The sequence below is a fragment of the Plectropomus leopardus genome, chromosome 12 (genome assembly GCF_026936395.1).
Source record: "Plectropomus leopardus strain MGB_pleo_1.0 chromosome 12, ASM2693639v1, whole genome shotgun sequence".
NCBI classification, from domain to species: domain Eukaryota; kingdom Metazoa; phylum Chordata; class Actinopteri; order Perciformes; family Serranidae; genus Plectropomus; species Plectropomus leopardus.
This window is the reverse complement of record NC_142187.1, coordinates 18899614-18915607: the sequence shown is the minus strand read 5'-3', so window position 1 is coordinate 18915607 and position 15994 is coordinate 18899614. Positions and strand designations below refer to the sequence as shown.

The 15994-nt window shown below is 39.0% G+C and overlaps 1 protein-coding gene and 1 long non-coding RNA gene across 2 annotated transcripts in view; one reads left to right on the top strand and one right to left on the bottom strand.

Annotated features, from left to right (window-relative positions):
* LOC148188086 (uncharacterized) overlaps positions 1-15994 on the bottom strand; it is a 51589-nt gene that overhangs the window by 6388 nt on the left and 29207 nt on the right. The gene's annotated exons all lie outside the window — the stretch shown is intronic.
* Positions 16-15141, top strand: fndc7a (fibronectin type III domain containing 7a). The gene is made up of 14 exons (XM_042497033.2): positions 16-184; positions 707-725; positions 1694-1951; positions 3661-3921; positions 4481-4738; positions 5329-5583; positions 6151-6405; positions 8159-8416; positions 9614-9871; positions 10320-10574; positions 11192-11458; positions 11557-11586; positions 13058-13094; positions 13726-15141. Exons 1-13 carry the CDS (start codon positions 128-130, stop codon positions 13087-13089), a joined length of 2463 nt encoding a protein of 820 aa, XP_042352967.2. The 5' UTR covers positions 16-127; the 3' UTR covers positions 13090-13094; positions 13726-15141.

Below are 15994 nucleotides of genomic sequence, written 5' to 3'. Positions count from 1 at the left end.
CTGAGAGAGGGAGGGATAGAGAACAAAAAAAAAAAAGTCAAAGTTAAGCCTGAGCTGCTTCCCTGCAGTCATTTTGAGAAACAGCATCACTCATCTCGCCTTCAGGCTGCAGGAAAACGCTGACGGCATGAGAACACTACAGTTAAAGATGCTGAAACTTTTGCTTTTGTTGACCTTCACAAAGGTAAGAGATGATGATTTTCTCATCGTACTCTGATTATCTCTTAAACGTTTTAACAAAAAGACAATGCAAAGAACACATGTAACGTCTTCAGAGTAATTAGTTGGCATGTTTTCTTATCTTTGCTATAGTTCATATTTTACATATCCAGATAAGAACAGTGTATGGAGGCAGGAGTTTTATGAACACAGGCTCTTTTGAGTGTCACTGCTTTCAACAAGTGCGTGTGGCATGCCCAACCTTAGCTCAATAGACAAATTCATTCGGACCTGAAAGAAATACCTGCGCTGTGACCAGTCCTGAAATCTGTGTTGAGTGAAGGTAATGTGCAGCCTGCTGCCTCTCATGCGCCAAGAATATGATACAGGCATTATATCCTGAGGCATAATTTGCCTCAGGATATAATGTGAAATACCAAAATTTTAGAAAGATCTCCTTGTTTTGAACATGCTGTATTTCCTGTTGTGTATCACCAGGTTATCTCCGCATTTCATTCATTAACTTACCATGTTTTGTCATTTTCAGATTTGTGCTGCTCAGAATGGTAAATTATCGTCTTCTACATTTGTTTTACCGAATGATGATGTCAGACTGTTTCAATGTATAGTATACATTAATGGTAAAGTCCCATAAGAAGATTTATATTCTCTTAAAAAAAAGCTAAAAGGAATACTTCTACTACTTCCCCCAAATTAACATTTGTATATCAATGTTGAATTTGCAAAGAAAACTTTGTTTTTTTTACATGCCTCCACAGTAAACAAAGAATCCAAAAACTGAGAAAATTATTGATTAATTGAAGTGATAGGGGTTTAACAAAATACAAAACTATATGAAAACATTAATTTGCAAACTCTCACAGATGTTAACATGACATTGCTGACCATAGGAGCAGCTGGTTTGTTTGTATTATTGTGTGATTTTGGTGTTTTTAAGGGTCAGTTCAGATTCACCAAAGTCACACAATAACACAAACAAACCAAGGACTGAGGCAGCGGTAGACTAGCAGCGTCTGCGTTCAGCGAGATAGAATTACTGTTTTTGTCAATGGAGTCTGGCTTTGAAGAGGGCATAGATCATTTAAATTTTTGATTCAGTTCCTTGTTGGAAAGTTCTGTCTGTTTGGGAAGTACTGAGCATACGACTGGATACAGGACACATGGATTGTTGTAAGAGTTTGTTAAATGGATGTTTTGATAAAGTTTTTGCTTTTGTTAAACATGGACTTCTATGACTTCAATTCATCAAGAATTTTCTCAGCATTTGGATTCGTCTTTAACTGTAGAAGCGTGTGGGAAAAACAACTTCCTCACAAATTTAACATTACACAATGCAAGTTATTGATATAGAAATTGTCATTTGGGAGGTGGAGTATTCTGTTAAGGCACCTTTTCTGAAATGATCCAAATATACAAATTTGCATTGCCAGTTTTTTTTTAATCACGATATAAAATCATCACCTATGAGTCTTTTGAATGTATTCCATCATTGTTCTCTCTCTATCTTCCTCAGACATCCATCTGTCAGTATTTACAGTCACATCTAAGAGTATGACGGTGCAGTGGAGCGGCTACACCGGTGCCAGCTCCTACAAGATCACAGCTACACCCAAGAGCTCTCCAGAGCAGCCCGTCTTTGCTCAGTTCAGCGGCAACTCTGTGATGGGCTCTGTCAACTCCCTGTCACCAAACACAGTGTACACCATGCAGCTAGAGGCCATGGACAATGCCCTCAATGTCCTCAGCAGTGCAGAGACAGAGGAGACAACAGGTCAGTAACAGCAGCAGAGAGAGGAAAATGAGTGCAGATGCTATTTTACTGCCCATGAAGACAGACTTCATGTATCTTAAATTTCCACAGCAGTAGAAGTCCGCAGATTCTTTACTTATGAAAAAAGTAGCAACACAACATAGATAACTTTACTATCATTGTATGATTATAGTGATGCATCAAAATGGAGCTAATTTTAACTGCCTTATACATCATTAGTTTATTTAAAGCAATGCATCATATTTCAAGAGCTAAAAGTTGATTGACAGGATATTGATCTGCACCTATTTTGCTAAATGATTAATAATTACCTTTTCATAAGATGCCAACCATCCTCTGGTTACTGCCTGCCAGAAGGATTTGCTGCTTTTCTCTGTTTTACATCATTATAAAGTGAATATCTTTGGGTCAGCCGGACAAAACAAGACCACAATGGCTTCTGGGAAGCTTTTATGGACATTTTTTTTTAACTATTTTTGTAGTGCATTTGACCAAATAAAGAAAAAAATTCCAACCCTAACTTGTAAGACCTTATGAAACTAGTCGCTGTAGCTTTCAAATAAATTTAGTCAGATAAAAAGTACTATATTTCTTACTTAACTGTGGTGGAGTAAAAGTATACAAACTCAAGAAAATTACAAATATGTCATACTGTATCAAAATATAATACTGGAGTAAAAGTACTTTTCAGCACTACGTTTATAATACATTTTTATGTATATGCAAAATAGAGGAACAGTTTTAGAGTTTTAGAGATCTAGCAAAGACCTATTTTTGTCTCTTTTTAGGGGGACAGGGCGATCTTTAGGGGGAGATAGCAGGTCAACAGTACAAGACACACTGAAGTGGTACACATCCTCTGAAAGCTGGGAACACGAAGATGAATTTGATATCCAGCTTAGTATGGTGTGTTATGTTTTTCTATTCATAAATCTGAAAAAAACATTGTGTTTTGGTTGGGCGCCCATTCAAACTTTGAACATTTAGAGTGTATGAGGGCTTAAAACATTTTGATGAAATTATATGACGGCCATTCCTGTGCTATATGGCTCATAAGTTGTTGTGGCAATTTTTTGGTTGATACCATTTGTTACACTTTTTGATGTCTTTCTCAGACATTCACAAGACATTCTATGAACTCTTATCTTCCATATTGTCAGAGTTACTTTAATCATTGAAATTCTGTTAATCCTGTCATCACTCGGATTAACATGTTCATTATTGTTATTCAAAAAACAGACTTTTAGCTGACTCATAGCACCTCACTGATTCATTTAAAATGCATTTCAGTTCGTAAATACAATTTTTTTAGTAATTTGTTTCTAGCAATTTTGTATCTATGCTTTGTCTTAAAATTTGATCAATTATGCAATCTTTGTTTTTATTTTTCTTTTTTGATGTATGATTATTGTTATTTAAGGGGGGAGGTATTTCCATAAGCCATTGTTGGCTTTTAACTTCCCCTACACAATGTTTAATCTTAAAAAAAAAAATAATCTGTATTTTCTTTACATACGTTACGATAAATAAACTAGATTACACAGATCTGGTACAAAACCTTAGTATTTTTGACCACTCAACTCTTGATAAAAATGGTCAAAAATCTCAAGTACTGTAAAGTACTGTGGTTGTTGATAAAATTAGTGTATTAAATGCATTTTATTTGTCATCTATTTAACTGGTTTTACTTCTATCATTTTGTTCTCCAGCTCCCGAAGTCCCCAGCATTGAACAGGCTTACTCCAAACACAGTGACAGCATCACTGTGGAATTCACAGAGGTTTCCGGGGCAACCAGTTACATCCTGAGGGCACAGTCCGAGATCGGTAATTTCTTCTCTGAGACCGTGGTGAGCAACTCACCAGGCACTGTAGTGCAGCTCCAGCCCTACGCAGACTACAGTCTGAGCGTCATGTCCGTCAACTCTGGGGGGAGGAGCCAGCCTTCGTACCCTATCGAGGCCAGGACAGGTACAGACGAAAAGTCTTTATGCTAGAGTCCTGAGATACTTCACCAAGTGACTTAAGGATTTCAAATACTGACAGAAGATCTTAGATTATCTAAATTTAGCTGTTAAGATCATTGAAAATGATTTTGACCACCACAATAATCATTTTTCTCCAACTTTCACTCATTCAGACATTTCATTTTAAAAGCAGTTTAGTCAAGATGGTAATCAGTGTATGAAAGGTGAAACGCAGCTTTTCTGTTGTTCCTGAAGGACAATAGTTTGTTGGTTCACTCCGCCGGCCATAACGGCGTGTCTTTTCACTGCCCATTGTCAGAGTCTCTGCTCTTTGCAGCCAAAGCAGGAGGGATGAAACTGTATCCAGGCCTTTGCACTATACTATTCTCATAATATGAAAAGTGAAACCATGAGAATTGGGTTGTCTCTTTTCCCGAAGGAGTAATGTAACATAATCACAGAGAAAGTTTTTCCATTTCACACCTCTTACAAAAAACATTCTTGAGTAGAAGTAAGAAATCAGTGTGTTTGACCAACCCTCTTTCCTCTGAACCCATCTGTAGTTGTAATGGCGCCCAAGTTGAACACCACCTCTCCTGACAACGGCACCATAATTGTGACTTGGACCCCGGTGGAGAATGCCGTCAGCTACATGCTGTGTATCATCCGGGAGAGCTCCAGCTCCCGTTTCAAACTGAACACCAGTGACACCATGGTGACCTTTGATGGCCTTGAAGCAGGGACCACGTACTGTATAAAGGGCACAGCCTGGGACTCGGAGGGTCGAGCTGGAGACGACCTCACTGTCTGCCAGATCACACGTAAGCATGACAAGCCTACACTTTTACACAGAGATTACATTACAGGGCCATTTGCAAAGTCCCTTTATGATTCCATTACATTTTTGCACACAACCAAACAACAGTGGCATCATACCACTCCTGTGTGTGATTTTAGACAGCATGCCGGCATTACTGAACCAAAAGAGGCATGTCGGGCATGCTAAACACAACAACATTGTCCTCTTGTGTAACATCTAACATAAGCATTGCCAACACTTTATAAACAATAACACTGTGATTGACATGTTATGCCAATAACAATCTTTTACCTTCCCCGTTACATGGCGTCCTCGTCCTCTGCTTGGGAGGTAAGGAGTACCCAGATCATATGGTTTTCCCAATTTTCAGACATTCTCACTTGTTCATAAATACAGTTTCTGCACTGTTACTGCCTTTCGTGGCGGCTTTAAGGTGAGACCACTCTGTCCCCCCATTCTGCAATCATACCTTACATACAGAACAACAAGACAGCATAACGGCACGATATTCCCACCTTTAACAGGCAGTGTAAAAGGGGCTCCTGAATGTAGCAGATCTTGTTACTCATTTCTTTTTGGTTTTATTTTCAGGCCCTCCAAGTCCCGATGTGATCAATGTCCTGGTGTCTCAGGGTCGGTCTCTTTGGATCACTGTGTACTGGGTGTCAGTGCAGGGAGCTGAGAACTACATCGCTTGGACTACTAATGGTTACAACTGTACTTCAACACTTACTGGTTTCTGTTACATCACATCTGTGGAGTGTGGCCAGAACAACTCGGTAACTGTCGTAGCCTACAACAAAGCTGGTCCCAGCAGCCCCTCGCAGCCAGTACACTACATTACATGTGGGTATATCACACACAGCCACAGCCAAGCACAACATACTAACTAGCAAATCAGACACAAACTCCTATGTGTTAAAATAATAGTTTGACATTTTGGGAAACACACTAATTCAATTTCTTGCAGAGAGTTAAAGGAGAAGATCAACACCGCTCACATGTCTGTAGCATAAATGTGAAGCTGACTTAGCTTAGCTTAGCTTAGCACAAAGAGTGGGAACATGGGGAAACAGCTAGCATAATTCTGCCCACAAACAAAAGCAAATTTTGACTATCAGCACCTCCACAAACTCACAAATTAACATATAATATCTTGTATGTTTGTAGATTTTCAAAAACGCTGGTATCGAAAAGTATTTGTCTCTATTTTTTACAAAATACCGTCCGATTGGTGGTCCACTGGAAGAGGAAGGACTTCACTTCTATATTCAACTACAAAAAAATGAGTGGTATCAGTCTATGATGAGAGCTATTCTCATGTAACTCTCTTCAAGAAAGCTAATTGCATATTTCCCAAAATGTTAAACTATCCCTTTAACAAGTGATGTAAAAGTACTCTTTCTCTGACAGATCCATGTCCCCCAAAGAACATCTGGGTGGAAGAGCCCGAAGCAGGCAACTGCTCCGTGGTGTGGGACGAGGTGCCACTGGTGGAGTACTACATAGCTTTTATAAAGAGGGATGACGGGACTGAGAAGTCATGCAACACCACTGAAACCACCTGCCCATTTTCCTGCATGTGTGGCTACACCTACCTCACCACCGTCTTCCCCTACAACCAGGCCGGCACCAGCCCTTACTCCCATGTCCGCAACTACACCACCAGTAGGACCAGAAGCACCCACATATAGTGACACCACCAATGATTGCTCCATTAACAATTTAAAGGACCATACCAGTGATTTTGCATTCTGATATTTAAAAGTTTCCATTGCGTTTACTTTCTATTACAAACACAACTTTTCCAAAGTATGCCATTGCTACATCTAAAATGTAACCTGTGGCTGCTCAACAGCACCCCTTTAAATATAAGAAACGCCCAAATCTACGTCCTTTTTACACCCCACTTGTCTTCTTGATTTGACTTGCAAGCTTTTTGGCAGCTAATTCTAAAATCTCAGATGATGGGGCTTCCCTTAATTCTTTACCGTGGCATAGTTGTGAAAAACAGATCAAATCCACAGCAGGTATTTTTAGATGCCATGACAGGTAAAGAGCAGGGGTAATTAATATTGTTTGAATGGCGTCATGCCACTTAGGTGAGCCACCTCTCCCACAATGCCAGTTCGCTGGAAATAAGTAAACAGGCATAGCACACATGGCTCAAAGCCTGTAGTAACAGTTACATGTGTGTCTTCTCTGATATGACAAGTCAAAACTTAAACATACAAATCTTTAAGCAAATCAGGTACCTCTCATTTCAAAGACAGAGACCTTCCAAGGACAAAAAGCACACAATTTACAGCCTTAAGTAGAGCAAGCAGACTAATATTTAAGAAAGTATAAAAGGCAAAGACAAATACAGGCAACTAACAACAAGTGAGCAGTTCTCATTGGTTGAACAGGACAGTGAATTCACAAGTGGGAGCTGCTTTTGCTATTGTTGATGCCACACCCCCTGCACCAAAATCACATCAAGAACCAGCCTGGTTTCTGTGTCCCCCACAGTTCAGCATCCATGTTTGACACACCAGACTTTCCACCAACTCCAATGTAAACCCAGCAACTGACTAAAGACCTTAAAAGTCCTCTCAGGGTGAGTGGGAGAGAAGCTGGATGGGTCAAACAAACGCCGGACTGTGACCCAGAAGAGCAGTATTCGAGACCAGCAAACAACAACATTATTTGCGGTGTTTGTGGTACTCAATGCTTGGCGTTTTTTAGCATCACGCCACTGCCATTCCCGCCACATTTGTGTCACTCAAAGCCAGATGCTTTTGGGTGACATCTAATATCTTTTCCTAACCCAAGCAGTTCTCTTTGCTTTACCAAACCAACAACCCCTTCTTACTGCCGACCCTTCCTGTGTCAACATACAATGCAAAAGGCAGGCCCCAGTGTCATGTTAGTAACACACAGGGCCTCTGCCCAAGAAATAAAAAACGACGAAAAGGGATAAGATCACCTTGCAGGAACAAAAAAAACCCCAAAAACAGCTATCTCTTTAAGTTATGAACATAAAAATCTCAAAGTACTGCATTTATCAGATGTAACAAATCTAAGAAAAAAAAAATCACAAATTCAGTTCTTTAGGACAAAGGCCTCAACTATGTTAAGAGTATGAATCCAATATGCCTCAGTGAAGAATTGTGAGTGACACTGTCAAATATCTAGGGAAGAGCGATTTTTTTTTTCTTTTCTCCAGAACTTTACTGACACTGAAGAGCCATTTTTGGTCTGTGCATAGTGCAAAGCTTTAGTAAAATCCATGCTGTCTGTGAAAACAAAAAACAATGGCTGAAAAGTGAGAAATAATTATTTTAAAATAATTATGTAAAATCATCAGTATGGTCCTTTGCACAGTGTTGATTATCATTCTCATCTGTTTTTTGTATTTCTCCTCCCCGCCTCTCCCCAGTTCCTTGTTGCCCGCAGGATGTTAGCATAAAGCTGGTTTCTACAGAGACCCTGGAGATCATGTGGTCACCGGTCAAAGGGGCCGAGCTGTACGAGACAACGGCAGCACAGACCAACGATGTCATCCACTGTAACGACACAGCGCCAGTGTGTGCGCTGTCAGATCTGAGGTGTAACACGGCCTATTCTGTGACCGTCACACCTTGCAGCGAGTTACGAGGATGCAACCGCACCTGCACACCACACACACATGAAACAGGTATTATGGTGCTATTTAGAGTGATATATCTCACTTTGTAAACACACACTTAACCACACAAGAGAAGGGAATCGAGAAATTCTCTGAGAAAGTATGATAAACCTAAAATTCCAGAAATAATATTGTATTATATCTGGTAGATTACATGATTAATAAAATAGCGCCTGCACAACAAGTCAATCCAATGATCTTCGTCTGGTCAAAATGCAAACTCTTTTTTTTTAAGGATCCGAGTAGGTTGAGTAGTATGTTGTTTCTTGATAGCCTTTCACCTATGTGATGTTGTTTGTAGACTGTCGTCACTCTCCTTCATATAGTTTGACATTTTCTCTACAATAATAACATGATAACATTGATACCAATCTCATGTCTAGACAATTAAGACTGGAAACAGCAGCTGGCCTGCCCCTGTTCAAACCTATAGGGAATTAAGTGGGGATTTCTTTTTACACTTTTACATTTTGTTATATATTATCATATATTAATAATTTATATAATAAATTATATAATGTCTCCATCTGTGAACTTTAGGGTTGTTGGTTTGTGGACTTTGTTGCGTGGCCAGTGCAAGAATATTTTTCTCTCCCAGTGCTAAGGAGAAGTTTGACCACTTGGTGGTGATGCTAAGAAAGAAGTTGATTTTCATGACTTCAGTATTCAACAAAATAGCTATGAGCCTAACACAAGTGACCACAAGGCAATGACGAAAACTTGTTTCATGTGCAAAGGTGAAAGACGTCGGCACTGGACAGCACCAATCCTACAAACACATCTAAAATCCGCCAAAAACTATATGTCTAATCAGGCAACTGTGAATTGGTGATTAGGTTTCAGATGAAACAGCTATTATGTCCACCCATTCTCTGCAGTTCCTGTGCAAGCACACACACACTTACACGTCATAGGGTACATACACGGCACAAGCATGCAGCCAGGAATCTGACTGGGAACAGAACAGCTGGTTATAAACTTTTACATATTTTTTCATTTAAAGATAACAAGATACTAAAATGCCCAAAGGGACTTTAAGGTCCAGTGTGGAGGATTTATTGGCATCTAGTGGTGAGGTAGCAGAGCTGAAACTTCTCCTGTGTGCCAAGCATCTGTTCTGGGCTACTGTAGACTCCATGACTGTAGACATGTCAGACTCCACGAAAGAGATAAAAGCGGCTACTACACTTCCTGTCTGTCTTGCAGCGCCGTGTGCTCCAGAGATTCTGAATACTACGCAGACGAACAACTCCACATACAGAGTCCTCTTCACTACCCCAAACACCGCCACTACGAATTACACCATCAAAGCCATCGGACGCTATGAAACACACACCTGTCAGTCAAGAAACAACCACTGTGACCTCACACATCTGCCCTGTGGTACAATCTATGAGGTCATGGCGGTGGCCAGTACAGCTGCCGGGCGAAGTCTACCTGGATTCAGTAAAACTTTGGAAACAGGTATGATAACATGATGGGATAAAATCAGTTTTATTTATGTAGGCCAAAACCGTGCTTGTTTAAGACGACCATATGCTACGGTCATATTGAGTGTTTATTATCTGAATGTGATTTTAACCCCTTTTTATTATAAACTGAACCCCTTAATACATATGTTTGACCATTTTAGTTATTCTGAAAATAAAACAAAACACTGTGCCAGCAAACAGTATGAAATCATGCAAATGCCAGATAAAAACAAAGGAGTTAAATGCTGATTCCGCAGGTAATAACAGGTTTACTAGCCTTCTTGCAACAAGAATATGAGTTTAGATATATTATTTTTAAATTGTTTTATCAACAGATGAATGGATGAGAAAGCATCATGAGGGCTAGCGGCAACTTAATATTCTCATTATGCATCCATTCACTCCTGTATTGATTATTAGTCTATAATTCACTCCCGAAGGTCCTTGCTGCCCCATGTCTGTGAACGTGACCCAAGTCACCCAGGCTATGACCAACGTGACCTGGACACCTGGCAGCGGAGCTCGCTCCTACATCACCACCTTGGAGTCCTCACGCGGACATGCTAAGTGCCACACCCTGGACACCCACTGCCTGATGGGATGCATCACCTGTGGCACAAACTACAGTGTCCATCTGGAGGCCGTCAGCAGCACAGGACACAAGTCAGAGTGCAAATACCGCGGATTCTCATCCAGTGAGGACGAACACATGCAAGCACGCACACAAAAATATACACAAGAAAGTCTGCTTGAGAGTGTGAGGCAAGGGGTTAATGTTAGAGGAATACTTCATCTACAAAATGATTGTTTATATGTCAATTAATCACCCCATGTTACTATGACATGTATGTATGCATTTTGATATTTTTGCATGGCAAATATTATTGTAAACAAACTCAAAGGATTGATTTTTTTTTTTACTTATATAAATTATTAGTATTAAAACTACAAATCAAACTTTTGGTAGCCAACTAGAATAAGAAATCCAGCATTTCTTGAACCAAAAACCAAAAACCAATAGATATATCCACTTTTTTGCCTGACATAATTTTAATGATCATTTCTCCCACTTTACAGTTTGCTGTAATAAATATTACTGAGGTGAGATTAACATACTGAAAACTCAACAAAGTTGACAAAGTTTTCCTTTGGGGACATTTTTGCAGTTGCATAAACATAATAAATCTCAGTGTTTATCACAACATATATTAATGTAATAAAAAAAAACATCAGCAAAACATCCATGACCACAGAAAAGGGCCTTGACATGAATAACACCACAAACTCACCATCTAAAAACTCATCCCTGTAGGTGCCTGTTGTCCAGCGAGCGTGAAGCTCTATCGCAGGGGCAACAACAACTCCCTCAGGGTGTTCTGGCGCTCTTTTGGCTCTCAGATGCAGAACCACACAGTAGAGCTGTACGGGACGGGAGCAAACTACACCTGCATCACAGCTGCCGGCAGCAGATACTGCGATATTGAGGAGAAAATGTGCGGGGACGTCTACACAGTAGTGGTGGCACCAGTGGGACAAAATGGGAACATAGTCAGCTTCTGTCAGCGCAGGACATACTCAGGTGAGTCATGAAGTGGATGGAGTGTGTAAATGGTTACTATTACACATTTTAATTTGTGGAAGCAAAATGTATTGATGCTTTTGTTGTTGTATTCTTAGTTCCCTGCCCAGGAAGTAATGCTGGTATGAGTAAGTATCCTTTAAATTTCACATTTTCTGTAGCAGCAGTTAGAGGGATAGTCGGATGAGGAGAATGATAACACTCCAACTGCTCTCGAGTTATTCCAAAAAACTGCTGAGGTTGGTTCACTAACATTTAAAGACAAAAAAGGCAGTATAAAACTGTCAATATTGTTTTCAATGGGTTAAGATGTTAATTCAAGTTTACTTATTAGCATCTAGTAAAATAAAATTAAAACAGTAAAATTACAATGTTTTTAACTGTTTTCTGCTAAACTGTAGTCTTTTTCTTATGTCAGTTCTGACTCTTTCTCACATTCATGTGAGATAACATGCGATAAATATTGTATCAATATCAGACATTTTTTTGGGAGTATATATGCTTCTTTCTTTATGGGAGATTAAAAGACATATCAAAATAAATCAAATTAAAAACAGACATTTTGGTTAAAATAGCATGATTTATATGTGTTATACCATTAAACCAACGTATTTCTACGCTTAATAAAGCACTGTTCCTTTAAGTGACATTACAAAGAGGAAATGACATCATTTACAAGGTTGAGAAAGACAAATTCAAAGCCCGAACTCAGCCCGAACAAAACGTCACTTAAAAAGAAACGGTGGTGCGTTGAACTCTGTGTTGTATTATGCAGCCAATGCCTTTAAATGCTGCCAAGCATAATTTAGTTCAATTAAGATGGGCTTTATTGGCATGAGAAACATACATTCACATTGACAACAATAAGGAAAGGTCTGCAATGATTTTCTTTGCATTGCCCTGGTTCATTTGCATATTAGCTTTTTCCATTACATTTGGGATTACTGCAGAAAATAAGCTCTTATTATACTTAAGTGTTTTGTTTAGCAAGATAATCTTAACAAATGAACATCACTTTTTATAAGCCTAAATGTAATAGCCAGAGGTAAAAAGCTAATGTTAGGCTATAAATGAACTACACCACAGTTACATGACTTTAAAATACTACTACAACAAGAGTGTAAAGTCATGTTGAGTAGATGATAATGCTGTAGTCTCTTAAATCCACCTGTTAACAACAGTCTTTTTAAAGGCACATAAAAGCCTTAAAATTCACAAGTGTGGTATTAACTTTATATTTTATGACGTAGAACAAAGTCTCTTCAGCTTGTGTCAACCACACACCTTATGTCAGGCATCTAGGCAAAAAAAGAGAGAATTTCAGCCAGATTACATGTTTCCACTGTAGGGCTAACAAATTTTTTATGCCATGAAATAAAATTCTGCTTTTGGTTATGCCAAAAAAAAAGGTCCAGTTTCAGCAGTTTCTATGGAACGACCCGCCCCCCTGTTTCCAGTCTCTATGCTATCAACACCTTGCTGTAGTTTCAGATCTAGCATACAGAAGGTGGATAATCGTATACAATAATATATGCTTTTAAATTGTTATTAAGTTATGAGCTGTTAACGCGCTGACACCTTATCTGTTTTCTTCTTAAGTGATCTCTCGCGGAAGGCGAAGCGTGGATTAATAACGGTAAGTTCATTGTGACTTCACTCCCTCCAGATGAGAACACACCGTCACCCTCAGAGCACTTGCAGTTATGTAACAACCTGAGACAAACAACAATGTGCTTTCCTTCACATTACACTGTTTTGTGATTATGAAAAAAAAAAAATGTGAAAGCTTCTCTCATAGGACTCATCCATTGTGCGACTTCACAGCTTGAAGCATATCTTGTGACAGCATCACAGGCATCCATAGATTGTCTGTGCCTATAGTCCGCTGGTATAACAATAGGCGTGAATGTGTGAGAACATATAGTGTATAGACAAGCTCAGGTGAGGCTGATCTTTATCTGTCTTTACCTCTGGGACATCTCAGATATGCATCTGTGTATAAAACATGGGAATAAGAACAAGGGGAACGTGACTCAGGTAAATGAGGATGGACGGCTGCTGCAGCAACGTGACATCTTTTTGTGTCTGTGATGACAGATAGGATGATGGATATTTAATAGCCTGTGACTCAGTATGACAAGGCTGTATTTTGCTTTTTGCATATAAAGTTTCCCTGAACAACCACTTATTGAGCATGACGAATCAGTGCTGAAGCTATGATGAGCTATAACCGGTTTTCTCTCTCTCTCATCTTTCTTCCCTTGCAGTAAACATTACCCCCCCCAGTACCACCCACCCAACATGAACAGAGGACTGTGTTTACACCGCAACAACTCTAAAGATCCAATACACCCTGATGAAATATCACTCCTGTTTAGGAATGTAGGAAATGTCTTGTTTTTGCTGCTGTTTGCGAGAAACAAAACAACACAAACTGTTTGATACTGAATAAATGTGAAGAACTAAAGTTAAAACGCTGAATCAAAACCATAAAATATATTTAAAAAGTTTTTTATGCCTTTAAAGTAAAGCCAAAGATAGACAGGAATAAAGGGGGGATGACAGCAAAGGACTTGAAATTGAACCTGGGATGCTGCGAAGGCCTCAGTCAGTATGCAGCCTGGTGAGCTAGAAGGTCCCCGCTAAAAGAGGACTTCTGAATAAATAAATGTGGGCATTTATCCAATGTTTTTGCAAAAATGTTGTCTATATTCTTACTTTTTTAAGTATGCTGCATGTACATTTTGCTCTCCGATGTGCATCTCCTCATGGTAAATCAGATGTCCTTTGATAGGGACTTGATGTAACCCCAATTTGTAATAACATCCATCAAAAATGAAGAAGAAGCAGAAAGAGAAACTTTACATTGAGCCTCCCATATAAATATATCATGGCAAATAGTTATTTTCTATTAGCATATTATAATATGACGTGCATCATGTAATGTGACAAATTACGAACTGCTCATCTGTTAACTTCCTGTCAGCTTTTACAGTAAGGTTACCTTTAATGATCAAAGTGATCAAAGTGCTTTTTCATCGTTAAGCTAGTTACTTCACTTTTTAGTTAGCTTGTACATATTTATAGTATACTGTTAATTTAGTGTTTCTGAGTACTGTAATAGCAAAGTTTGTCAGTCAGCTAGCCCAGCTAGTACCTAAAATGAGGAAACATGTTGTCAACTATAGAGGGAGGGCTTTCAGCTCTAGGGAGTTTTACTGCTCGCTATCAGAAGACGGTGAACATAAGTCACGTTTTTAGCGCCAAGTGTAAACAAAACCATGACGACCTCACAGTAGCTATGAAGATACATGTGAGTGACAAACATTAGTTCAAGGTTTCCTACTAAACAACTGAGGTGATAATTTAAATGATCAAAAACACTATATACAAAAATCAACATAACGTTAAATACTAGGGATGCACAATACAGATTTTTTTTGCAGATATCCGATGCCAATAGAAACAATTAATTTGACCAAAAACCAATAGATATATCCACTTTTTTGCCGGACATAATTGTAATGATCATTGATCGTTGAATTAACATTGTATTATACATACTCTTACTGTGATGGCCCACTAGCAGTTGAAGACATCAAATATAAAGCTTTTCAAAGTATACAATGTTTATATAATAATTCACTGTGCAAAATAAGAAAAATAAATCAACTTAGGATTTATGTTTTGTGCAAGTTTACTTTGTCAATAAAAAAAAAGGTTGTGATGTCAGCAGACCGATGTACACTGTCTTGTGAAGTCCCGCAGTAAAGCTCGATTTCCACATAAACTTGGCAGTGCTTTTCCTCATTTTAGTAGCCAGCTAGGCTAGCTCAGGGGCTAACTTTGCTATTTAAAGGCTGATGATGATGATCAAAATGATTAAAAACACAATATACAAAGCATTATGGTAAATACTGTTAACAATATGCACAAAGCAACTTGTGAAAGTGAAGTAATGTTAACTAACTTAAGAATGAAGAAGCACTTAAATCAATAAGGTTGGAGGGCAGCTTGTAACGTTACTGTACAGTTGACATTAAGTAATCAGAATTGAAGAACATAAAAGGGAAATACATCACTCTACACTGCGCAAGCAGAGAATTGACAAACAAAATAAATTTAATATAAGATGTTAGGACTTCTCCAAGTAGATGACCACCGCAGGGCGGCCATATGAAATGGCTCGGTTGTAACGCAGTTATGTGACCCAGAAAAGGGTCACAGTTAAAAGTGGGGCAGCAGGTATCGATCTCCTTAGCCTGGAGTCATGCACGTAGAGTCCTGTGGATGATATGTCTGATCAAATTGCTGCAGATAGATTCGGTGTTACCTCTGTACTCACTGTTTTCTCTCTGTTGACAGACGACAACAATAAAGCACATCGTTTTGGCATTACCACATTGTGTGCTGTCAATCAACTTGTGTGGCGTTTTCTTTATCAAGCAGAAGATGTTTTGTTCAGGTGTGTGGGATCAGATACATGAGCTAAATTAAGTCACCCAAAAATAATCCAGAAATGAATCCATCAGAGAA